The 27518-nt window shown below is 38.3% G+C and overlaps 1 protein-coding gene across 4 annotated transcripts in view; it reads left to right on the forward strand.

Annotated features, from left to right (window-relative positions):
* The window catches only part of LOC108706501 (catenin alpha-2), a 922761-nt gene that overhangs the window by 661136 nt on the left and 234107 nt on the right, over positions 1-27518 (forward strand). For all 4 annotated transcript variants that reach the window (XM_018242984.2, XM_041579365.1, XM_018242983.2 and 1 more), the window contains one exon: positions 10290-10370. In XM_018242984.2, coding sequence (XP_018098473.1) covers positions 10290-10370 — 81 coding nt within the window. The remainder of the gene's footprint in view (positions 1-10289; positions 10371-27518) is intronic.

The following is a 27518-nucleotide window of genomic DNA, read 5'->3' on the forward strand; positions in this document are numbered from 1 at the left end:
TGTCCGTTCCCTTAAGTCATTTAAGTGAGTTGGCTGAGCCGCCCTAGGACGCGACGGAACGACTAATTCACTTACATGGGCTACATCTGAGTGTCGCTGTGATCAACACAAACAGGATTAGAGAGATGGACCCACAGACATCGACCTTCTATTCCCTTCTAATCTGAGGAGAGAGCTGCTGTACATTTGGGAGCCTCCGAGAAGCCATTACAGTGATAATATCACTCATGGGAACATGGTCTGCTACATGGGAAACAGTTTTTTTTTCTTTCATTCTGAAATGCTGCTTCTCTGCTTGTATATTCCATAGTTGGACCCTCGTTTTTCTTTGACTCCACTACAAAAAATGAAGGGTCACTTAATTATGCAAGTGCTTTGTGCAAAGTGCAATTTTTGGACTCAATTTGCCAAGCTTTTCCCCCACAATTCTAGTATCATTATGGGCCGGAGGATGCTTATAATGCTGGTGAACCCTGGAGCTGCTGCCACCCTAGACCAAGAGGTGACTCCAGTGTTTCCACCATAGGTTGTGTCAAAGTTGCTGTTCAGCGCTGGCCCGTCCCCATCAAGACTCGCCACACTTAATTCTTCGAAAAGCGGCTTTTATTCAGCTTGCATAAGTGATAACAGGCAGTGGGTAAGTGGTGCGAACTAACGCGTTTCGTGCCCTCTCTTATTGGCACTTCATCAGAGTTCTCTCTGATGAAGTGCCAATAAGAGAGGGCACGAAAACGCGTTAGTTCGCACCACTTACCCACTGCCTGTTATCACTTATGCAAGCTGAATAAAAGCCGCTTTTCGAAGAATTAAGTGTGGCGAGTCTTGATGGGGACGGGCCAGCGCTGAACAGCGATACACAGATTTTGCCTTGTAAATACCGGCTTGGAGTTGCCGGAGTATCGCGAGAGCTGCGGCCGAGACGCCACAAGGAAGGGTGAGCTCCGTTCATTACATTCACAACCCGTGTTTCTCCTGTGTCAAAGTTGCTCATATATAAATACGCCTGGCACAAATTTGCAGTGAATTTCCACAAATAAATTCACGAATCTCCCGTGAAAATTTGCTGGTGAAAATTCACCGGAGTCAATTTCCAATTTTCCGAAATTTTAGAATTTCACGATTTTTTTGTGAAATCGTTTGAATTTCAGATTTTTTTGTGAAAACATTAAAATTTCTAAATTTTTTTGTGAAAGCTTTTGAATTTCACGATTTTTTAGTGAAACTGTTCGAATTTCATGATTTTTTGTGAAAATGTTCGAATTTCACTATTTTTTGTGACAACGTTCGAATTTCACGATTTTTTTGTGTCAACGTTCGAATTTCAAGTTTTTTCCGTGAACTTTCCGATTTCACAATATTTCGCCACATTTTTCTGTGAAGCAAAATGGGAAAATTCACCCATCCCTATTGCTCAATCAAGTTATGTCAACGGTGCCCAGTAGTGATAGGCGAACTTATTCGGCAGGAGCAAATTTGCGGTGAATTTTCGCAAATAAATTCATAAAAAATTGCAGTGAAAACTCGCAGGCGCTGGATGTTTGCCCACCCAGGTGCAATCGCAACCCACTGCTACCCCAGGAGTTATGCTACCCACTAATCTTTGCATCATTACATGCATGTTATGGAATATTGGCACACCCAGCCCTGTACTTATGGCAGGTGGTAAAGGCAGGGTAGCCTTGCTCCTCCTGACTCTGTGCCAGATTTATTTAGCCAGTGTGAGGTGCAGGGTTCAGTCAGACCTCTCAGACTGAGAAACAGTAATGAATAATAATAATTTCCCTTAAAGGGCATGTAAAGTCTAAAATAGAATAAGGCTAGAAATGCTGTATTTTGTATACTAAATATAAACATGAACTTACTGCACCACAAGCCTAATCAAACAAATAATTTATGCTTTCAAAGTTGGCTACAAGGGGTCACAATCTTATAACTTTGTTAAACATCTTTGCAGGACTAAGACTGTGCACATGCTCAGTGTGGTCTGGGCTGCTTAGGGATCGTCATAAACAAAGCTGCTTGAGTTCTGCATGGCTGGGAAGTAAGGCGGGGGCTCCCCCTGCTGTTCATAGGTATGATTGTTTCCCTGCTCAGCAGTTAGGGACCGTCTGACAATTCCTATCCACAGCAGTAAATGAAGGAAGAATGTCACTGCATACAGTCAGGTTTCTTATAAAAACGGCACACATTTTTCAATTAAAGCATTTTGGAGATAGGTTTCTTTTTCATTAAAGAAAGTAAAAATGGGATTTTATTTTTTTGCCTTTACATGCCCTTTAACGCGTAATCACAAAAAACGTTCATTTGAGTCGTTAGTTGTTTTTTTTGTATACTTCCATATGGAAGATATAAAATAAGGATCATTTTCAGCCCAAACTTGCAACAATCCACGTCTGTCAGTGTATTTCTGTCTCCTGTAATTACATAGGGGAAGGGGGGGGGGTTTTGATGCTGCCAAGTGAGTTTCAGTATTTTTAGAAAAGTGTGTGTCCACATATAAATAAAGTTCATTATATTACTGGAGGGGCTTGTTCTTATTGGATTATTTCTGGTGGGGGAAATGCTAGTGTATCAAAGCTTCTATTAAATGCCGTCTATTCTTGCATTATCATCAGAACCCGCCCAGCCCAGCTGCTCGCCCCAGTGAGTTTAATTGCCTTTTGACTGGCCTTGGTTTCTCAGTAAGGTTAAGTTGCACTGAGAGCTGGATATGTAGCTCAGCGTAACATCCTCCTCCCCGCAGTGGTCAAAGGCCTGGAAGCCTTGGCACGTAGCCCAGCAACCAACCTTGTATGTTGATCCCTGGAGCTCTGGTGGAGTCGGCAGCCTGCTCTTTGGGGTGCCTTCGGGAACTCTCGCTACTCACAGACTGTGCCCCTGCCTTGATATTTAAGCTTGAACAAAGCAAGCTACTGGAAAACAAAATCAGAAATAGAAATATTCCCATCTAAGCAGAATAACAGCTTTTTGTCCATTCTTTTTATTATTATTACATCTTCTTCCCATACCTATAATGGAGATGGACAGGAATTTCAAACAAAAGAAGATAAATTCATTTTTTGTTGGCATTTTTGCAGCAGGTTTTGAAAGGCTCGCACTCACAGGTCTTACGAAGAATGTAGCGGTGTTTATTAATCAAACAAAAAAAACAGTGGCGGGAAAGAGGTAGTGATGATGTCACTGTGCTATACTATCAACGTAAACATACATAATACACTAGAAACATAAGAAATAAAAGGAAAAAACATAAATGGGAACTAAAGGAACACAAAATCAAAGAAGTCTAAGATAGAAAATGTGTGATCATAATATAATAATATATATTTGAACAATGTGCCAGATCCTTTGAAAAAACGCAAAACGTTTATGTCCGCACACGTCACTATTAGTAGTAATTTGGGTGCCGTGCCAATATTGATACATCCAGAACAATTTGCGTTTTTTCTTATGGTGACTTTTTTGTCTTGGTGACTTTTTTATCCAAATGCAATAAAGTCAATGGCCGTTTTATTTTGGGAGCAACAATTTTTGTCTTGGCAGCTTTTTTGTCTCTGTGACTTTTTTGTCCAAATTCGTTAAAGTCAATGTTTTTTTTTTATTATGGCGACTTTTTTGTCTCAGCGACAATTTTGGAGCAGTTTCAAAAAAAAATATGCAGGCGCCGAAGTGCGAAATTCACACAAAATGTAAATGCACACTGGGACTTAAAAATATTAAAAGCTTAACTGTTTATTTGAACATATTAAAAAGAACAGGCCAACATTTCTGTCCTTTTTGACCTTCGTCAAGACCCCATTCAGGGGTCTTATATGATAAATGGGGTCTTGATAAAGGTCCTAGAAGGGGACCAAAACATTGGCCTGTTCTTTTTAATATGTTCTAATTTAATAGTAAAGTTTTTAATATTTTTAAGTCCCAGTGTGAATCTACATTTTGTGTGAATTTTTGTATAACTGGCATAAGAATTTTTTTCGGCGTGGGAGTGTTTGGGCTCTATATATTTTTGTATATATTTATATATATATATATATATATATATATATATATATATATATTGCAGAACGGAAATGGGTTCTGTGATAAATATGAAGCTGCAGTGAGTAACACCTTTAAAACATCTGGAGAGTGGACACAAGCAGGGATATATATATATATATATCCCTGCTACTGTCCATTCTCCAGATGTTTTAAAGGTGTTACTCACTGCAGCTTCATCTTTATCAAAGAACCCATTTCCGTTCTGCAAGGCTAAAATTAACAGGGACCAAAGGGTCTGATGTAATGGCACAGAATGTGGCATTGGGTGTGGCCAATGACTTCCCACCGCTTGCAGGGGATTGGGTAGAGGTACCGTATATACTCGCGTATAAGCCGAGTTTTTCAGCACAAAAAATGTGCTGAAAAATTCTACCTCGGCTTATACTCGAGTCAGTGGCGTGCACATTCCGCCAAAGCTCCAAACAAGCTTTCTCCTCGCAGCAGCACATTTGATCTCGCACCCCCAAAACAAACAGCGCAAAGGTGGGAGCCGCAGCGCGATCAGTGGGGAATCTACGGTACATCAAAACCCACATGATCTGTAACGTCAGCGTGCGCGCCACCTACACTTCAGCCGGTATCAATATGGCGCCACACTCCTTGCGCAAAGTTGTGCACTGCTGCTCCTCCTTCGCCGCGGGTAAGCATCATTGTTTCTGGCAGGGAGGGGGGTGTTCTCCGTTGGCTCCTCAGGATCAGGGGGCCCCATGGATGGGTTGCGGGCCCCAACCGAGGTGCAGGGGCATGGGACTCAGTAGCGCACACTCTGATTCAGTAGCATACGCTGACGTCACTGATCATGCTGCTGCTCCCACCGTTGCACTGTTTGTTCTCACCACGTTATATTTGCCATTTAAACATTCTGAGTGTTGTTGAATTAAATGATGCATCCTGATTGACAGCTATCTTGAGACTGCACTGATGGAGTTGTCAAAGCATTATGCTAACAGGCTACTCCGTGACTGCAACATGTACCATACAGCGTGGCTCACACAGCTTCCTAACAGCTATCTGCTCATTTACCTTGTTCATATGCTAGTAATTCCGATAGAAGGACATCTACAACCTTTCACGTTCATGTTTTTTTCTCTCTCCCTCTCTACTATTTTCCTAACTGCCTGTCCATAGAACCTGTCCATTTAGTTTCCTGTGACAGTTTCTGATGGACTTAGTTGTGTCTAGGCTTATACGCGAGTCAATAAGTTTTTCTGGTTTTCATAGGTAAAATTAGGTACCTCGGCTTATACGCGGGTCGGCTTATACACGAGTATATACGGTAAATATCTTCACATTTTCTCAATATTGTCCTGAGTGCCTGGAATGTATATTGATTGGTGAATATGTGAATATATACTTTTATTTCTTGACTTCTGCGACACTAATTAGGGTGCAATGCTGTGGATCACCATGTTGTTTGAATGTTTAAGTCGGCATCAGCAGCTCAGTCACAAACCAGACAAACACAAATGTTTCCATTTGACACACTTTGCCTTTCTGACTGGCAAGTCTATAATTAAAGATGATCGTTGTAATTCCACATCAGCCCTCAACAATAGGAATAATAATGTGATTTGTGAATGATTTTATTTTGCTATTAATGTCACTGAGAGGCCTGCGAGACATTTAATCAATGGAAGCGGAACATGAATATACAAAGTGTTGTTCTTACAATGGAATATAGATAATATTCTGTATTTTTTTGTAAGTGAACAAATTGTGCCATTTTACATGGCACAATTTTACAAACCTGGCGCATGTGGGGGGATGTAATAAAAGTCGGTAACTGAAAAAATATTCGAAATGCAAAAAGTAATGCTTCTGTGTGAACAAATTTTCCTTTGCATGAATTTAATATCGCTTTTGCCAAGCCAGAAATGGTTAAGCGACCACTTCCGACAGTGGAAGAAGGTTTGCGAATGTTATAGTTTGCGCCAGTGCGCGGTGAATGTAATAAAACTTCTTACTGAAAACGTTGTTATGTTTGCTCCAAAAGATTACGACACCTTCAAGCACTTCTTAAGAGTGCGCAATGTGCAATGAAAAATATTATATTGCAAAATGCAAAATGTTATTGCTATTTGTGCAAATAGTTTTGCTCTTTGTGACTTTTATTAAATCCCCCCAATCTTTGGAGGTCTTTATGCCTCCAAAAGTTCATTCCATGTCAGAAATCCAAAAATGAGCACCTGCTTTGGTGCCACTCGGACCAACATCAAAGGCCTTAGTGAGCAACATGTTGTTCACAAGCAATGGTTGGGGCTCAATGCCTACAGGCGTATTAAACCCACACCTGGGGTGCACCTTATTGACCCAAACCCATCAAGCCCATGGGATTCAGGTGAACATGCTCATTACTACCAAGTAACTTTGGGGGTACCCTGGTTTGTTGAAGAATTAACCAGCCGAGAATATCTGCAACTGGCACCATGCATTGTTAGGCAACTATTTTTACCAGTTGGGCTACATGTAGCCCGGACTATAATTGTTGGTGTTGTCACAATGGAATGTCCATGACAGCACAGAATATTCTTCAATTTACAGGTCTTAAAGGGTTAAAACACCCCAATCTGTCAGAATGCTATAAAGATCATTCACAAATAAACCTGTATGACTGCTGCCATAATGTATGTGCCATATTAATGTATATGCCACATTCTCCACCTATTACATATGAACAAGAAAGCCTGGGCTGCATCACTTTCTATACCTGCATCTGCCGCCTTGTTGTTCCCTCCTGCTGGGGGTGTGACTTTGCTTTAAATCTCACAGGAGGCATTCGCTAAACATGTGAATTACAATGGACTGAAAGAAATTCCTGACCCCCTTCCCAGCTCAGCTACAATACATTCCCTTTTTAACTGCAGAAAGGCTCAAAAGAATTGGTTTAAGAAATCAGAAAACATTTTTGTAGGCAGCATGTATTCATTGGGCAGGTCTCTTACTTGATTTGGGTTGTCAATGTGACAATCCAGAAACATTCAGGGAAAAGTGTTAAAAAGTGGCAATTTGCACCAATTTATGCGAAATGTTCATTTAAGATTAGGTTAGCAGCTTCAGAAGACATATTTAGGACAATTTCTGAGATATGACTATACAACCATATTGAATATGTCTGAAAAACATGAGTCTCATCCATGTCCTGTATGTGAAATGGAACAGTCAGAGCTGTTTCTTGTTATTCTGTGTCCCCCTCCTCTCCTTGTGTTTAGCAGCAGAGCTTAATAAAGTCTCATAATACACTGCAACATGGGGAAATCTGAAAACACAACAAAGCGCCAGTTCAATCTTGTCTTTCTTGATGGGAGTGATAGATCGAAAATGAGAGGCTAAAAAAACACAAGGAAATAACATGAAAGGAGTGAAAGAGCAGATGGGCGCGAGTGAACCACGTCAATGCAGAGTACAAGCAAACCGCACGCATGTCTTAGAAGTCAATGTGACAGCACAGAAAATTGGACTGGCTTTCCAGAAAAAAAATAGTACCCAGTGGCCAAAATAAAAGTATGTGAAGTTTCAAAGTAGCTTGTACTTATTTGTATTTTCTCCTTCATGTTTCACCTTGCCAGCCTCACCCAAGGCATTATTCTAAAGCCAGAATTCCATAAAAGATTGCTACAATGCTCTGCTTTTCCTCAATAAGATTGAGATCAGCACTATGTCATTATATCCACCACTGAGTATTAGGCTGCCTCTAACTACAGAGAGCATGGCCCCCAAATCCGCTACCAGCAGGCTCTGCATCTCCACCATGAGAGAAGTTCAGCAGCCGTGTTGCCAGTCCTTAATCTGCAGTGTCTCGATGATAGGAAATCCAATCATTCTGTCACCTAGAATAAGCAGTAGTAGCATCTGTATCAATCAAACCACCACGCAGTCACAGGAGAGAACCTCCTTTCTTCCTCTTCCGCAATACTCTGGCAAGGTCCTACCGCTACTGTGACAAATAAAACTTGAAATACATTATCATATATCCACTGTTTTCATCTAGAGGAAGGCAAAAAAAAACCCAGCCTGAAGCCAGTGCCAATTATGCCTCAAGAGAGAAAAAATTCCTTCCTGATTCCAAATGCGATCGGATACATTCAATCAGGCATTTCACATTCATATAACATGAATAATACCATGCAGACTCTCACATTTATACTGTATAGCAGTACCAAAATCACAATATAACAGTACATTCAGGAAAACATCCACTTCCAGTTATTAATAGATCATAGGAGAATGTCCTGACATTTCACAAAATGTGCAAAAAAAATGGGAATCGGATGGGTGGGTGGGATCAGAAGATAAGGAAGTGACCTACTTCTTCCCCTGACATCACTTCCCTCTATTTCTCCAGCCCAACTTCCCCCTGCCTTAACTCATTCCTTCTCATCCAATCACAGCTGATTCTGCCAGTCTTTCAACATAAACTTATGTAATTTGGCTGCTGCTCAATCAGATTCCTTGTCCAGGGCTTTCCTTTATATCCAATACGAGGATGTATAGGCCAGACCAGGGATCCCCAACCTTTTGAACCCGTGAGCAACATTCAGAAGTAAAAGGAGTTGGGGAGCAACACTACCATGAAAAATGTTCTTGGGGTGCCAAATAAATGGTGTGATTGGCCATTTAGTAGCCCCTATGTGGATTGTCACCCTACATTGAGGTTCTGTTTGGCAGTACATCTGGTTTTTATACAAACAAAACTTGCCTCCAAGCTAGGAACTCGAAAATAAGTACCTGCTTTGAGGCCACTGGGAGCAACATCCAAGGGGCTGGAGAGCAACATGTTGCTCACGAGCTACTGGTTGGGGACCACTGGGCCAGACAGTCATTGCTAAACACCCATGATAAAGGGCACAGAACAGCAACATTGTCTGTGTTTCAGAGAAGGGAATGTTTATAGATCCTATTCCATTTCTCTTTCTTTAATAGAAGGTGATAGAACATAAAATGCCACTTAATGTTTTTTCATGTTGGGAAATACACTTCTATCAACTCTGATGGTAAAGTGAAAATAGTTTCTCCTCCTGTTCCTTATGAAGCATTTGATACTGCAGCTGTGAAAGATGAAAACGTTTCTTGTGTCTGCTGTATCAGTTTGGCTTTCAACTCTGTTAGGAATATGATCATGGTCTGAAATGGAAAGTGCCATTTGCTTTTGAGTTTTATAAAAGAAATGTAGCTGGTCCCCCACAGAAGGTAATATATAGGTATGGGACCTGGGGTTTTCTGGATAATAGATCTTTCCATAATTTGGATCTTCATACCTTAAGTCTACTAGAAAATCATATAAACATGAAATAAACCCAATAGGCTGGTTTTGCTTCCAATAAGGATTAATTATATCTTAGTTGGGATCAAGTACAAGCTACTGTTTTATTATTACACAGAAAAAGGAAATCATTTTTAAAATGTGGATTATTTGGATAAAATGGACTCTATGGGAGATGGCCTTTCTGTAATTTGGAGCTTTCTGGATAATGAGTTTCCGGGTAACAGATCCTATACCTGTCTATATAATATAAATGCATATATTGTATGGCTGCATCAAAACCAAGTCATATTCTACTTAATAGCATGTTATCGAATATGTACTGTATATATGGCATTGTGTACAATTTTATAGAAATAATATGGACCATTGTATGTGTGAAGGTGATGCCTTACATTGCCTCCTGAGTTTGATATTTCCACTCACTCCCTAATGTGGAATAGAACAGGCAGCAGCTACAGCTATTTTTACTGTCTCCAAATAAATGCCATTTTCAGGAAAAGGATGCTTATGAGTGTGTGTGTGTATATATATATATATATATATATATATATATATATATATATATATATATATATATATATATATATATATATATATATATATATATATATATATATATATATATATATATATATATATATATATATATATATATATATATATATATATATATATATATATAGTTTCCCAAAATTGACGCACTCCAGGACTTCAAATTTATTGTCAAATTCCTGGAGTGCATCGATTTTGGGAACCTATTATCTATAATATATGTGGCAGCACCCAGGCATGAAGAGAACACTCTATTGGAGTGCACCACAGCTGGAACTATATATATCATTTTTTTTGTCTTCTGCATAATATCTTTGAATTTGAAAATTGGAGGATTATCTTTCATTATATTGTTGGGCTTAAAAATATATATGTATGTAGTACAGGCATGTATTCAGGCACAAATAACACCGCTATTTTTTTTCTTTCTATTTAGAGTGGAAGAAAAGAAAAAGGTGATTCACTAAACATCGCCATTGACAAAATGACCAAAAAAACACGGGATCTGCGTAGACAGGTATGGTTGCTCTTTTAACAATCCTATATATTATATTCTATGGTAAACATTGTTGTTGTTTTAGAAATGTCTATTTGCCTTGCTGGGTCTCAGGGTTTCTGTGTAAAGTCCAACAAACTGGGTAAAGTCCACCCCCACAATCACACTCCCGCATGGACTATATGTATCCCTGTAGCCATCCACCAATTGGTAAAATCTACTTTACCCTTAGTTTCTGATCCTTTTTTTTGTTTTGTTTTTCATTGATTTAGATTTTTGTATTCTCTGTCACCACATTTTCCTCTCAGCTTTTTAGTGGGGGTCATTTATAAATGCTCGGCAAATTTGCCCATGTGCGGTTGTCTATAACAACCAATCAGTGAAAGCTGGCTGCAAGTAGAAGAATGAATGCAGCAATTTGATTGGTTACTGTCCAGGGCAAATTTCCCCAGTGTTGATAAATGACCCCTAGTTTCTCTCTCTGCCGCTGTTCTGGAGCCCCAAAGAAGCACATGGCAAGCTTACTGAGAATGTGAGTAGGAGGATGCTGGGGTATCTCATTATTCGGCATATGCTACAGACTTACAGACTAAGGCTGGATAGTGGGATAGTGGAGTCCCTGTATAGTTTGTTGCAAATATTTTTTGGGGCTGGCAGGACACTGAGAGAAACCCAGACACACTCCTGGCCACAGATAGTTGGGCACTCCAACCTCCAGTCTGGCCTACTAAGAGGAAGTAGAAGATATTTGACACGGCAAGAGTAGGATGTGTGTATGTTTGTTCTGGAGCATCTGGTGTAATTTGTCAGCGACTGTAGTGGGGACCCTGAGGTGGCAGCCCAGGTGGGCCCTGGACACCCCAGTTCCACCCTCCAAAAGGCTGCGGTCTACTCTGCCTACCCCTAGTTCTAGCCATGTCTATTTGCATCACATTAAAGGACTAAGTTCTCTAAAGGAGATGTACTGTACTGCTACTCTGTTTACTCTAAGAGGTCTATTTATTAAGATTTTTTTAAAAAATATTCAAGTTTTTTTAAAAAATAAATTCTCGGAAACTCTGAAAAAATTTGCGATCCGAGAACTATTAAAACCATAAAAAACTCTAATATAAAACTTCTTCAAGGAAAAACAGATGAGGTCCCACAGAAGTCAGTGGGAGCTGCGTTAATCCTATTGGACTTTTTTTTTTTTTTACCATTCAGCCTTTTATAGATTTTTGGATTTGTTTTCTCTAGTAATTATGCAATTTTTTTTAGAGATACTAATATTTGTTTTGTTCATACTTTTTTTATAATCCAATATTTTTAAATAATTTTCATGGCATTAATGATTTTGGAGAAATAGACTTTAATTGTGGTTTCTAAAAGCTCTAAAAGCACAAAATTCAACCTTTACGAAATGGGCTTCAACGCCTTTCCATGTGTTCTCCTACCCTTGCACCTGAACTATCCAGCAATTCCCAAACTGTGTGTAGGGGGGCAGGAGGTGCAATGTCTGGAGCAGTGGTAGAGGGGCCTGAAGGCCAGTTAAAGTAAGATAAACAGAGAATGTCTATTAGAGCCTCCTATATATATATATTAAAGGCCAGCTTGAAGGTCAATTTTAGTGGAATTGCTAAATCTAAAAGCTTCTTATGAGCTAAATCAGACCCTAACCAAAGGCTGGGCCATCAAGTGGGGGACTTGAACAAAACAACTGCCCTAAAGTATCCACAAGAATGAAAGAGTAATATGAAATTCCCTTAGAAATAAGCACTTTGATTGCTAATGGATTACTAAGAAGAGCTGTTTTGTAAACATGAGATTCTAAAGTGCAAGGCATTTGCTGAGCTGCACAAGATATTGATGCTGACATTTTCTAGTCATATCAGTGATTTCTCCCGAGGGCTGACTGCAAGAACAAGTGGTAGGATTATAGAAATCCAACAAGTAATCATGTAAAAACTTGATCTTTGACTGCTGATGATTTTCCAGATTTTCCTTGTCATATGTCAGTGGCCCCCGAGGCACAACTATTGAGGCTGGTAGACAGGAGCGAGATCTGATATCATTCTTCCTTCTAGAGTTCGGTTGACCATTAAAAGCTTTCCTTCCAGCACAACAAATTAAATATATAGACCATTTATATAATTTCCTCCTAGAAATGTCCAACAAATCCCATCATTATAGCAACTTCTAGTTGCCTGGTCCCTATCCAATGGATTGTGGATGTCAAGTCTAGTGATGGGTTGGATTTATTTATCAGGCGCGAATTCGCAGCGAATTTCCACGGGCAGCAAATAAATTATAATTTGACGCCAGTGACAATTCTAGGCGACCATTGACTTTAATGGGCGTCATAATTGTCACCAGCTTTGGAATTGTCGCCGGCATCCAAAATATTTTGCTAATTTAGTGGGAAATTCGCACATTTTTCGGGGAAGCGAAACAGGAGAAATTCACCCATCACTAGTCAAGTCCCATCCCTCATCCCCCCCCCCTTTGACTGTTGGGTCCAGGATTGTTTTGCCCCAGTGAACACTGATATTGTAACACAGTTTTTAAACTACCTTCATTTTGAATTTCTGTGTATTTAAAATAATTTTACTTTTGTTTCACAACCCTCCAGGGGATCAATAAATCAAATGTTTTGTTGCTAGACACACAGTCTGATTTATTTTAGTAAAAAATTAAAACAAAAGATCTGATTGGTTGCTTTGGGTAGCTGCAATGGTATAACTCAGCTTACAAATTAAACATTAGAACTCAACAAAACATTTATTACAATTACAACAACTTTATTTTTTAAATTTGATATTTTGATTTTGCAGCAATTTCGCAAAATCTGTTCAAATTAATTTTGATCTTAAATATATTCTAGTTTGAGTTTTTAGAAGTCAAATATTCAAGATTAAATATAGTTTAAAAAAATCTTATAAAATTAAATTATAACCCCCCAATAAAATCTTTAGTAACTCTATGGGAAGGAGTATCTTCAGCATTTAAGCAAGTTTATAATGCCTGAATTACTTTAATATGCTAGTGATTGTGGAAAAAATATGATTTTACTTTTAGGGGGTTATTTATCAAGGTCCGAATTTATCTCAGTATTTCTAATAACAAACTTCAAGCAACTCCAAATTCCCGAATGGACCTTATTTATGAAATAGAAAGCCCGAAAAAATAGGGTCAGGCAAACTTCGGCGCTTTCCCCGAAAACTCAGAATTCTTTGAGTTTTCCGCAAAAACTACTATTTTTTTTACTATTTTTTTTTCCCGTTTTTGGAGTTTTTTGCACCAAACCCTGAAATCAAGGGATATTGGTATGGACATCAGCGCAGACACTGGCACCTTCCCCATTGACTTGTACAGGACCTCGAAAGCTTTTAGATGCCAGGATTTCGGATTCAAATTTTTTTGAACATGGAACTTTAATAAAATTCGTAGGTTTTTTTTGCCCCAAAAACAACAAATTATTTGAGGTTCGAATATTCGGACCTTGATAAATAACCCCCTCAGGGGCCGATTCACTAAGGGTCGAATATTGAGGGTTAATTAACCCTCGATATTCGACTAGGAATTAAAATCCTTCGACTTCGAATATCGAATTTGAAGGATTTAGCGCAGATAGTTCGATCGAACGATCGAAGGATAATTCCTTCGATCGAGCGATTAAATCCTTCCTTCGAACGATTCGAAGGATTTTAATTCAACGATCGAAGGAATATCCTTCGATCAAAAAAAGTTAGCCAAGCCTATGGGGACCTTCCCCATAGGCTAACATTGACTTCGGTAGCTTTTAGATGGCGAACTAGGGGGTCGGAGTTTTTTTTAAAGAGACAGTACTTCGACTATCGAATGGTCGAATAGTCGAACGATTTTTACTACGAATCCTTCGATTCGTAGTCGTAGTCGAAGGTCGAAGTAGCCCATTCAATGGTCGAAGTAGCCCAAAAAAACCTTCGAAATTCGAAGTTTTTTACCTTCGAATCCTACACTCGAAGTTAGTGAATCGGCCCCTCAGTGTGTGATTCAATTTTTTTGAAAATCATGATTAATATACATTTGGGTTCTTTTTCCAGCAATTCATAAAAGATGATGGCAAAAACTTCTGTAGCTAAAAATAGCCGAGCAACTTTAGAAATCAATGGGAAGTATATTTGAAGATTTCAAACACCTTTATTTTTTTTTTAAGTTTTCAGATTTCAGATACATGGAACAATGTGGCTTTTATCCTGCAACTAAACTCAATTATGATTATTTCATTTATAATGTTCTTAAATTTGCTATCGATCACGAATTTAAAAAATAAAAGTGATTGCGGAAAAAAAAGTCGGAATTAGTTTTTTCAAAAATGAAGAGATAAGCTCTTCCCCAGAGATCCATGTGATTAAAACGACTCAGATTTAAAGTATCATATTGATGACCTCCTTAAACAAAATTGTTACCCTCCTTTTCTGTTCAAAATATGTTAATTACAAAGTAGGTAAATAAAAAAATTGTGTATAATAATTAGATTTGGGAACCTATTTGTCGTCTTACTTTATCCAACAAGTGTTTTGTGAGCCATACAGAAAATAATTTAAAATGTTTACATTAGGCCATTGAAATCTCTAAACATTTCAACAATTTCCATGACTATGAGAGAGATTAACTAAAATTGCAAGCGTTCCAATGGATGATAAATTTTATTTTAAAGGCAGCCCAGAATACAAATTTAAGGGTTTTCTTAATTTATTCAGTGTATTTCTTTTCTTTTTTTTGTCTCTGACAGAATGTGTTTCTGCAAAATGTTTATGTGACATTGGATTTTTATGGTCCACTTAAGTGCTTCAGAGCAAATGGAGGATATTTAATCCAGCTGATTTACTCTTTCTGGTCTGCAATTTCCTTACTGCCTAATTATCAGCCTCAGCTTCATTTACTCTACACTTGGGGGACAGAAGTGTAAAAAACTTTAAAATTCAACCATTGAATGGCATTACTTCGATGCATTACTTCGATATTCTAAGTATTATCGAATATGGCCAAATTATCAAATTTGGCCATATTCGGTCGAAGTATAATTGTTCGATCATACAATGAAATCCTTCGAATCAAACGATAAGAACGATTTAGTCGATCGATCGAATGATTTTACTTCGACTTCTAAAAACTTCGCCAATTTAAGCCTGCCGAAGTGCTTTGTTAGCCTATGGGGAACTTCTACAGCATTTTTCTACATCTTTGAAGTCAAAGTAAAATCATTCGATCGTATGTTAAAATTGTTTGAATCGTTCGATTCAAAGTATTAAATCGTTTGATCGAACAATTTTACTTCGACCGCAGAATACACAAATTCGATGAAAAAAGTTCAAATTCAATATTTGAATTCACAATATTTTAATTTCGAAATATTTTTTACTTCGAAATTTGACCCTTGATAAATCTGCCCCTTACTAGCACCTTTCAATTTTTTTTACAGATCAGTACACTGGTACCAGCTAAAAATGAAATGAAAAATGTCATATATACCGACAGATTCCATATTTTTACAGGAATGTGTCAGTATCACTTTAAACAACTATGCAGAGTTATTCATATATGCATTTTACAAGTACAACCGAAACATTGTAAGTGCCCAAATGAATAACCTACAGATATCACTTTTAAAGTAACTTACTTGTATTTTATTTATAATTATTCCTATTAGGTAGTGATGAGTAGTGATGGGCGAATTTGTCCAGTTTTGCTTCCCCTAAAAATTTACCACTAAATTTATGAAACAGTGAAAAATTTGCAAAATTTGCAAAACACATGGAAGTCAATGGGCGTCAAAATAATTTTGACACGCATCAATTTCAACGCCCGCGGCAATTTTTATACGTGGACCTATTTTTTACAAATCCATTCAAGTCAATGGGCGTCTGAATAATTTTGACGCATGACAATTTTATGCGCGTGACTATTCTGACGCGCTTTCAAATTTTATTGATTTTTTTGCTGCACATTCGCGCATGGTGAATTTACGTGCGACAATTTATTACACTTGCAACAAGGTTTTTCTTACTCCAAATGCAGTAAAGTCAATGGGTGTTTTTTTTGTAGCAACTTTTATTGTCAGTGACTTTTTTGTCCAAATCGTTAGTCAATGTGCGCTTTTCTTGTGGCGACTTTTTTGTTTTGGAGACTTTTTTTGTCTAAATCATTAAAGTCAATGGGCATTTTTTATTATGGTGACTTTTTTGTCACTGCAAAAGTTTCATAAAAAAATTTGCAGATGGTGACGTTTGGAAATTCACCACAAATCCATACCTACCAAAAAAATTTGCTGATCACTATTATTCAGTATCTGTGGAATCCAGTTATTGTAGCCAGTTCTGATATTGAAGCAAATTTAGTTATGCTATACATCCAACCCATTGCTCATTTTACCTCAGTGTAAGAACAGCCTTTTATGTCAGGACTTTCCGAACTTTGGCCCCTGCATTGCTCTTCTGGAGACAGTAGGGCTTTTTAACAAACACATCTACAAGTGAAGTGTGCTAAAAAAAAATGCAAAAATGCACACACATTAATGGCACTTTTGCCTATACATTTTTCTTGCTTTTGTGTGTGCCAATAAATTATATGCAAGAGCATGTATTGACTCAAGGTAACCCAGGATTTTCTTCCAGCCTGGACACTGCAGTGTTTTTAGGTTTCCATATGAAAATATCATGCTTAATGGTGCTATTAGTTCCACATTTGACGAGCCTGAAATGATGCCATCCCCACACTAAAAATGTTGTGCTTTTATCATTCACGGGGTTGCCTGGTCCCCGACTTGGACACATGCCTTTCTGGGCCTTGCTGTACCCAGGCTCCCCTGGGCACACCCAGCTGGATCACCATCCAGAGGCCAAAGAGGAAGAGGCCACTCCTTACATACACTATAGTGCAGTGTGGCAGGAAGTTGTCATATCACCTCTTGGCCAATAACACTGAGCAAAGGGTGGGGCCTTAAAGCCATAGGGGCAGATTAACCCCCTACAGGCCCCTACATATACTTTTTTAATAGTATGTGCCATTGGGTAATCTTAAATAGAAAATTGCCATTTTAAAAACTAAGCACCGCCCCTTGGTATACTATGATTCACGGGGCACACAAACAAACCAGTTCCAAGCCAATTTGGAGAGACCGCACACCTCACAAACCTGAGCAGAGCTTCCTGGTGCTCGGCGGTAGGGGAATCGGCAACCACCCAGCCAAGGTACGTGGAAAGATCACCCGCACATAGGAGTTTGTTCAGCAGGGCAAGCCCTTGCAATTTTAATAATGCAGTGTAACGTTTCGTGCCCCGAAACATTACACTGCATTATTAAAATTGCAAGGGCTTGCCCTGCTGAACAAACTCCTGTGTGCCGGTGATCTTTCCACACAAACAAACCAGACCAACCATACATGTTAGGTCACATGAGCCAATTAACAGACAGAGTTCTGTCTTTTGCTTCCATGCTTCTTCCTGCTCCAGTTAGAGCTGCAGTATTTCTGGTCAGGTGATCTATGAGGCAGCACACAGACCATCATGAAATGGGGGTTCAAGAGAGGGCAATATTTACTTAAATATATATTCCAATTTGGTAATACTCTCTAATATGCCACTTAATACGATATAAACTGTTGCTTAAATATTCATTTTGGGGGTGCAGTTTTCATTAACGTGCAGGGATGCCTTGAGCCCAGCAATGATGCACTCTGCGTTGGATTTTTAAGCTACTACGCAGTTTCAAATGCAGTCTGCATAGATATTGCCCTGGGAGAAAGTGAAAGTTGCCAGTAACAGCCAACACAATCTGGAGCTGAACTGCCAACTTCCAAGTATGACACAAATGAATGGATGTAGTCTATCAATTGACATGATTTAAAGAGTACAAGGGCTGCTCACAGTAATATTTTCTTAGTAAAAATTACATTTTTGAGAACAGTCTAAGAACATTTAATTAGTCTCCTCTGTACTCCTGTTTCCCCAGAAAGACTTGTTAGATTGCTTTGTAAATGATTATATCAGATACCTAAATTATATAAAAAAAACCCATTAAATTTATTGTAGAATACAGGACCTGTGACTGTATTAGCATTATCTGGAAATAACCATAAATAGCCATGACAAGAAGTCTTTAGAAGGGTAAACTGTATCGATGTTTTATGCTCCAAAGTATATTTATCTCTAATGGGTCTCAGGAACATTATGTTAAATGGCTCAAACAGATTTGCCATTGGCTCTGACTGATCTCTAACTGGAAACTAATTGTATGATGTCAGCAATAAATATATTTAATGCACACAGGCTTCCATTAGTTGTGGAAAAGGGGTGTACAAATTACAGCAAATTTTTCAGAATTTATTAAACCTTAAGGATGGAAAAGTCTGAATCAAAAAATCCGGCATCTCAAACCTGTCGAGGTTGCATATAAGTCAATGGGAGAAGCCCCATTGATTTTTTTATGTGTGCTGGGTTTTGTGCAGTACCCCAATACCCCAAAGTTTTTAGAGTTTTCATGCAAAAAAAAAACATAAGAAATTGGAGTTTTTGTGTAAAAAATCAAAAACGATGATGATTTTTTTTCCTGCAAAATGTAATAATAAATAAGCGTAAAAAAACCTGAGCGGATTTGATCGGAGTTTGCATGTTGAGATAAATCGGGACTTTGAGAAATAACCCACTAACTGTATCAATTTAGAACAGTTAAAGAGTAAGCGACCCCCCCCCCCGAGCTGCTTTAGAAGGTGAAAAATGAAACTTTAGACTTCAATATTAGATAAACATATTTAATGAATTGGTCTTGTCTAACCAATTGTTTAGACTTGAACTGAATTAATTGCACTGCACTTTAGTTTATTCTCCATTATAGTAGACCTTTTGAAGATATGGAAACAGCTGTACATATTATTTCTTATTATTGAGTGGTGTTAAAATATTCCTCTACTGATTACTAGATATGTGTTTGATAGTTATAGGCGGGATATTTTCACCTTAAAAAAATCATTTGTAAATATTAGAAAAAAGGTCACAAATTGAAAATAGAAAGTAATTGCAAAAAGTCTTTATTTCTGGTGAACTATCTGAAAACAACTAAACTGGAAAACGTGTTTGAAGGTGACCAACCCCTTTAATTGTCTGTTTGTTTCTGCTGTCTGCTATTCTGCTATCGGTTGTTTTACATGTTTTTTTAAAAAGATTCTGTCATGATTTTTTGGTGTAGTTTTTTTTCTTAATTACAGTGTGTACATCACAAATATTCCATTCTACCATTTCAAATATTACTTTTGAGACACCTGCAATATTAGCAGGAGACTTACTGAGATCGTAAACAGCATTATGGGGGCACTTGTTGTCCTGCTTGAGGGGAAAACCCCAGGGGCAGCAAACAAAATGGATTTCAATGTTGATCGAACGTTGTGATCTTGCCAACATCCACCAGTCTGAAATGGAGTACTGGAAAACATATATAACACTGATGAATAACAGTACATTTGCAAGGTAGTCATGGCCATCAGCCATCTACCTTAAAGAGATAAATCTTAGGTGTCTAACTAATACAACACTTCGGATGACTAAACTTAAAGGGATCCTTTTCAAATGCATCAGTTAATAGTGCTACTCCAGCAGATTTATGCACTGAAATCCATTTCTAAAAAGAGCAAACAGATTTTTTTATATTCAATTTTGATATCTGACATGGGGCTAGACATTTTGTCAATTTCCCTGCTGCCCCTGGTCATGTGACTTGTGCCTGCACTTTAGGAGAGAAATGCTTTCTGGCAGGCTGCTGTTTTTCTCAATGTAACTGAATGTGTCTCAGTGGGACATGGGTTTTTACTATTAAAGGAAAACTATACACCCAAAATGAATACTTAAGCAACAGATAGTTTATATCAAATTGAATGACATATTAAAGAATCTTACCAAACTGAAATATATGTATTTACATAAATATTGCCCTTTTACATCTCTTGCCTTGAACCACCATTTCGTGACTCTATCTGTGCTGCCTCAGAGATCACCTGACCAGAAATACTACAACACTAACTGTAACAGGAAGAAGTGAGGAAGTAAAAGGCAGAACTCTGTCTGTTAATTGGCTTAAGTGACCTTACATGTGGTTTGTATGTGTGCACAGTGAATCTTACGATCTCTTATTTTTTAAAATGGCAATTTTCTATTTATGATTACCCAATGGCACATACTACTAGAAAAGTATATTATTATGATAATGGTTCATTTACATGAAGCAGGGTTTTACACATGAGCTGTTTTACTCAGTATCTTTTAATAGAGACCTACATTGTTTGGGGGTATAGTTTTCCTTTAAGTGTTGTTCTTAGATCTACCAGGCAGCTGTTATCTTGTGTTAGGGAGCTGTTATCTGGTTACCTTCCCATTGTTCTTTTGTTTGGCTGCTGGGGGGGAAAGGGAGGGGGTGATATCAGTCCAACTTGCAGTACAGCAGTAAAAAGTGATTGAAGTTTATCAGAGCACAAGTCACATGACTTGGGGCAGCTGGGAAATTGTCAATATGTCTAGCCCCATGTCAGATTTCAAAACTGAATATTAAAAAATCTGTTTGCTCTTTTGAGAAACGGATTTCAGTGCAGAATTCTGCTGGTGCAGCACTATTAACTGATTCATTTTGAAAAAAAATGTTTTTCCCATCACAGTATCCCTTTAAGTGCAATAACACCACAACCAGTCATCCAGAATGGATAAGTTGATTTATTACCCCTAGTGGCATGTTACTCATAGGGGCAAATTCACTAAGGCGCGAAGCGCCGAACGCTAGCGGTTTTTCGCTAGCGTTCGGCATTTTCGCTACTGCGCAAATTCACTAATGAACGCTGGCGTAGTTTCGCTAGTGTTACTTCGCAACCTTACGCCAGGCAAATTTTTGCTAGCGACGAAACTACGCAAATTCACTAACTTGCGCAGTGTACTGAACGCTACCTTTTACACTAGACTTCCTTCGCCACCTCAGACCTGGCGAAGCGCAATAGAGTAGATAGGGATTGTTTCAAAAAAAGTCAAAATTTTTTCTAAGTCCCAAAAAACGCTGGCGTGTTTTCTACATGACGGGTGATAGGCTGAAAAAGATCGAAAATTTTTTGGGGCTCCCCTTCCTCCCCCCTACATTTCCTGACTCATGGCAACTTACCTAGACAGTGGGCACATGTGTAGGGCAAAATAAAATTTTATTTGCTGATTTGAATGTTTTCTAGGCATTTGTAGTGCAGATACGTGTTCCTCCATTGAAATTTGAATTTTGCGCCGTATGCAAATTAGACTTCGCTAGCGCAACTTCGCTTTATATAGCGAAACAACGCTAGCGCAACTTCGCAAACTTACGCTACCCCTGTGCGCAACTTCGCATTTTAGTGAATTTGCGGAGCGCTGGCGAAAATTCGCCTGGCGAAGTGCGGCGAAGAGCGGCGAAGTTGTGCCTGGCGCAACTTCGATTCTTAGTGAATTTGCCCCATAAGGAGAGGATAAGTGATCTGACATTGTTTACATTGTTTGTTGCCCATTCTGGTGAATGCAATAGAATCATCCATATATTTGGCCCAGTTGGTCACCTTGATATTCCTTTTAATTCCCAGTGTTCTCAGGTGCATATTAATTCAAAGGATTTTAGTGGTCTGAAGCTTCATTTCTATTCTTCTGCAGTCTAAATTACTCTCAGCAGAAGGAAATTAAGTCATCCACAGTCATTCTGCGCCATTTTCCCATGCAAGAAAGAGACTAATAATCACATTTCAACTATATTACCCATTTGTTATCTGATTTTAATTGGTATATTGATCCTGAAAAAAATGCACATGAGTCAGGTTAATGTACAAAACAAGAGACCCCTCTATAGATTTGCAAAATAAAATTATTTATTCATAATGTAAACTGTTTAGTTAAAAGCAACATAAGTGTTCATACAAACATAAGGCCAAATGAATTTATTATGAATACTAATACATGTGATAAATACCACTTCCTATAATAGTCATGGTTTGCCTGTGGTGAAATCCTATAATCCCAGAATCCCAAAAGCAACAGCGGTGCAGCAGTAAAGGTACTTCCTGAGCACAATAATGTTGAGACAATATGAGAGTGAGTGTTATAGCAAAGGTTGAACAGTTTAAAAATGCGTAGACAAGAGATTCAAGTTATGAAGTATAACGTTTCACTGCTAAGGCACACCTCCATGTAAAATCAGTGAAATTCTCATGAATAAAAGTAGCCTGAAGCCCATTTCAGTCTGTGATTCCTACACAAGTGTCCCTACAAGTATCACCTTGAAGAGTTAATGTTAAAAGCAGCTCAATGCTGCTCTTGCTAAGCTGGTCTGTCTAACACAAAAATCCCATGAGTATCCTAATACAGAAACTGGCATCCAATGCCGTCACCTTGTTTACTGTGTTCTCTGACTTCTCAAAGGTTGCTGTTTCTTTTCGTATCCAAAGCTTGATAATGGGGTCTTAGATTCCAGGTTCCCAACAAATCTACCTATGGTACTAAATGGAAACCAAAGAGAATGAGTCATATGCTCACTCCCATTATGCAACGGGAACTGGTCATAAGAACCCCGGTCCAATTAGGTTAACTTTTCTCCCAAAGGGTGTAGGTAATAGCATTGGGACTTACACAATGACTGAATGAGTGACTGGACAATTATAACATGATGGGACAGCCATTTACTATGTATGGGACTGATACATTGTTTTCCCCATTTATTGTGTGATTCCTTGAAGTTTGGCCACTAATGTGCCCCTTAGTTTATACAGGGAGTAATGGGTCCTGGGTCAAATCATGAAACCTAGTTTCCCTATTTAGTGACTAGGTGGCACTGTGCTATGACGTATATTGAAAAGACATGTGTGTGGTCTAAGGGCTTTTTGCCAGAGGCTCTACTAGGTGGAAGGGAGACATAAGGGGGGATCCCATATAAGTGCAGGATTTAGTAGTGAGTGAGCAGCTATCTCCTGTCATAGGTCTCTCTAGGAGACATAGTCAGGCTCAAGGCTATTTGTCTGAGCGCCTTTTGGGTTCCATCAATGAGTGTTAGAAAGGGTTGGAACCCCAGTGGCATTGTGGTCTATAAAGGGAACCAGTGTGCGGGTTTTAGGGGTAGATAGTTCCCCACCTGGGTTCTGGGTTCTTCCCCCGAGGAAGAAGGGGAACGCTATAATATTGGGTTGACTGGATGATATACCTCTTTACGGGTTCTATAGAAGGAAATGCTCTGCTCTCAGTGCTGTTCGTGAGTATGTACTGACTGCTCAGTGATTATTCCCTGTATTATCTCAATGCTCTTCTTTTTGGATTGTTCCAACTAAATAAGTTCTGGTTATGTTTTAAGAACCACTGGTGCCCATTCTTGTGAATTACTAAAGCACCTCGAAACCCTGCCCCCACAACGTTGTGAGGGCCTACACCTGGGTACATTGAGTCTCATCTGGAGGGAACATAGAGTAAAGCTTACAGAAAATAATATTGTTTATTGTAAGAGGCCACTATTGATAAGTTGCTTTTCATAATGAAAAAGGTTTTGCCTTTTCATAGCAAAAAAAGTGTAAATTGAAGAGGTATTAGCCAAAAGATGGCAGTACAGAAGAACCAACATTACCCAATGTCTTCCTTTAACTTTAACTTTTAATTTTTTTTTTTCATTTGCAGAGTTTGAATTATTGCCTAATTATGCAAGGTCATGGTGTGTTACCGCAGTACAAATATAGTAATCCATGCAAAATTCTAATTTTAGAGGCAATGCAGCATACACGAGTGCCAGACGGGACTGTTTGTAAAGAGAAATTGAATAAACACATGCTAGCAGAGTTTTCTACTTGAAAAATGAGAACGTTTTCTCCAATGTGTTTTGCTGCAGTACAAACTAAGGTTGATTCATCTGAAGTCACTCAGTCGCTCGAATTTCTTCAGTAATGTATTTGCACATGGCCAACAAAATGTCCCACACAGCGTGATATTAATTTGTCTCTGACTTCAGAAACTATAAAACAAAAATGTCCAGGTGCGGTTACATTTGAACTTTCCAATTCCTTCCCCCACTATGTTTAAGTGAAGAAAAAATGGTGAAAGTAAAAGAAATACTGTAGTCAACTACAGTCTTCTTATTTATTTTACTATCCCCAAATATTTCTGTAGAACCTAGATTTTGCAGCATTATTTATTCTATTTATTTTAAAATGTTGTTTATGGGAAAACAGGCCATTTACCCCTTTGTTCAATGATGTTGATGTGCCCTTAGTTTTAGGGGCAAATTTACCTAGGGTTGAATATTGAGGGTTAATTAACCCTCGATATTCGACTGCCGAATTGAAATCCTTGGACTTCGAATATCAAAGTCAAAGGATTTAGTGCAATTTGTTCGATCGAACGATTGAAGGAATAATTATCCTTCGATCAGAAAAACCTTTGAAAGCCTATGGGGACGTTCCCCATAGGCTAACATTGGCCTCGGTAGGTTTTGGTGGCAAACTAGGGGGTTGAAGTTTTTTTTAAAGAGACAGTACTTTAACTATCGAATGGTCGAACGATTTTTAGTTGGAATTGTTCGATTCAAAGTCGAAGGTCGTAGTCGAAGGTCGAAATAGCCCATTCGATGGTCGAAGTAGCCAAAAAAAACATTTGAAATTCGAAGTTTTTTTCCTCTATTTTCCTCTATTCCTTTACTCGAGCTAAGTGAATGGGCCCTGTAATGTAAAAAAAAAAAAAAAATCTGTTATTTCTTGAGATAAATGGGCATAACTGGATATTCTACTATCTACTCCATGTTTGGTCCTTGCAAGGTCAACCATTGATTGACACTATACACCCTGCTTCATCGCTTTGTTACTGTTTTTGCTTCCAGATAAGCAGGGGCATTAGGAATCCAATTATCTATCTTGCAAGGACCAAAAATGGAGAAAATACAATTTTTAATTTTGTTTTGCTTAGGAAATAAAAAATATTTTTCAAAGTAAAAACAATAGGCAAAACAAATGTTAATCACAAGCTCCATTCATTGAGCTCAGCTCTAACAAGGGGGTATACTGACCCTTTAAAATCCAAAGTTTTACGTAGCTTTTTTCAAAAAAGACGGTTCATAGAAGTCACAGGAAACAGGTAGTGATCAGCGAATCTGTTCTGGTTTCACTTAACTGAAAAAGCCACAAAACCAAGAAAAAATTTACAAAGTGTGAAGAATTTGGGAAACAGTCAATATGCGTCAAAATGTTGTATACTAGCAACAATTTTTTCTCGCTCCGGATGCAAGTCAATGGGCATTTTTCTTGTAGTGTCTTGGGGGATTTTTGTCTCAGCAGCTTTTGAGTCCAAATGCATTAAAGTCAATGGGCGTTTTTTCTTATGGTGCTTTTTTTGTCTAGGCGACAGTTTTGTCTTGGCAACTTTTTTATCTCTCTGTAAAATTGTTCCCAGCAGATTTTTGCAGCATTTTTTTGGTGAGAAAATTTGCTCATTGCTAGAAATAGGCAAATCTTCTTGATGTACAAAAGAAAGGTTTATTTTACTTCCTTTCACTCATACACATCTTGTGTTTTTTTTTTTTTAAAGCTGTCTTTTTGATTAACGAAAAACACCAGGCTGCAGGTTTGTGATATAAGAGAACAAAGATATTTTGTATCACTGCCCTTTTATTTATTTATAGTTCCATTATGGAAGTCCACCAGGTGTTTACTGGTCCTTTAAAATTATGGCTCATGGTACTGAGGGAAGGAGTAGCCTTTATGATTTGAGGTCCTCAAATTTTATCAACATGTCACAAAATAAAATGTAGCCATGCATTCACAAATTCTTTTGCAGAATTCTGAAACCTTGTGAAATGTTTCACTTAACTCTAGGATGTTGAAGGGGTCCTGACCAATTTCAAGATGTTGACAGAGGTCCTGCCTTATTTGAGATGTTTGCCTCCTGTTTGTTTTCTGTAAAATACTTTGTATGTCAAACTTTATGTGAATTCTCTAGAGAAGACAATCCTGCTGTTATATTTGTCATTGTTATATTAGTCTACCTTCCTAGAACATGATTTAGAAGAATTCTGGCTCCCCTAACTGAAGGCATCAAAAAACAAGCTAGGTACGTCCCATCTGTAACCTTCAGCTTTTTTCTAACTACATATCCCAGGACCCCCGACGGCTGTTTTGTAAATTTATTCGAGTTCCATTTGGATCTTTATCTGAGACATCTTGGCAATGTTGACAGCTTTCTCCTAGAGGTGATGAAAGTTGCTTGTTGCACTCAAACACATTTTAGCAAAACTTTAAATATCAAAGTGCTCCGAAATGACCTTTGCAAACAGTGCAGGGTGAAACAGTACAACAAACTTAATCCATTAATACTTTGGTGTGAAACGGTAGAATTGCTTCAGTCTTGATTTCTTTGCTTCTAATATGAGAATTTGTTTCTCTGGAGACCCTAGTGTCACGTTCCTCGTCCTGGTAATGTCCGTGTGATCCGAGTTTATACACAGCCTTCTGGGATCCTTCATCCTTTTAACCAGTCAGAGCACAAAGACGAGCGAAATGCCTTGTTGGTATTAATATCAGTTAATGTATGTCAATATGGTATTAATATCAGTTTATTTATGTCAATATTACTGGGACACTTTTTGGCTTTGAATTGAAAAAGAAGCAATCATAATAGCTGTTTTGCAGGAGGTTTCATCTTTTATTTCTTTTTCATTTGTAACTAAACTAAATCCTGTATAAATTGACTGCAGCCGTGTCCCCGATTGTTGTGCACCTTAATAATGAAAAAGACACAATATTTAGTATTTTTTGTTGTCTGCACACAAAACAGACACCAGCCTTCTCTCCAACAAATGGTACAGAAATAGAATTAATCCAGCACACGTATCTGCTCAAGGGTTATTACCCGTGTTTAATGTCAAGCCAAACAGGTTACAACGTTTCGGGGGCATACCCCTTCGTCAGGGGCGAAGGGGTATGCCCCCAAAACGTTGTAACCTGTTTGGCTTGACATTAAACACGGGTAATAACCCTTGAGTTAATTTTTGATATTTTTTTATTGTACTCAATAGTGCTGGGCGAATTTGCGTTGAATTTGTGAGATTCGCCGCCAGCGAATAAATTCGCGAAACGCCTGTGAAAATTCGCGTCAAAAATTTGCCGGCGTCAAAATTTTTTTTTCCGAAAAAGCGGACACC

The sequence above is a fragment of the Xenopus laevis genome, chromosome 1S (assembly GCF_017654675.1).
Source record: "Xenopus laevis strain J_2021 chromosome 1S, Xenopus_laevis_v10.1, whole genome shotgun sequence".
NCBI classification, from domain to species: Eukaryota; Metazoa; Chordata; class Amphibia; order Anura; family Pipidae; genus Xenopus; species Xenopus laevis.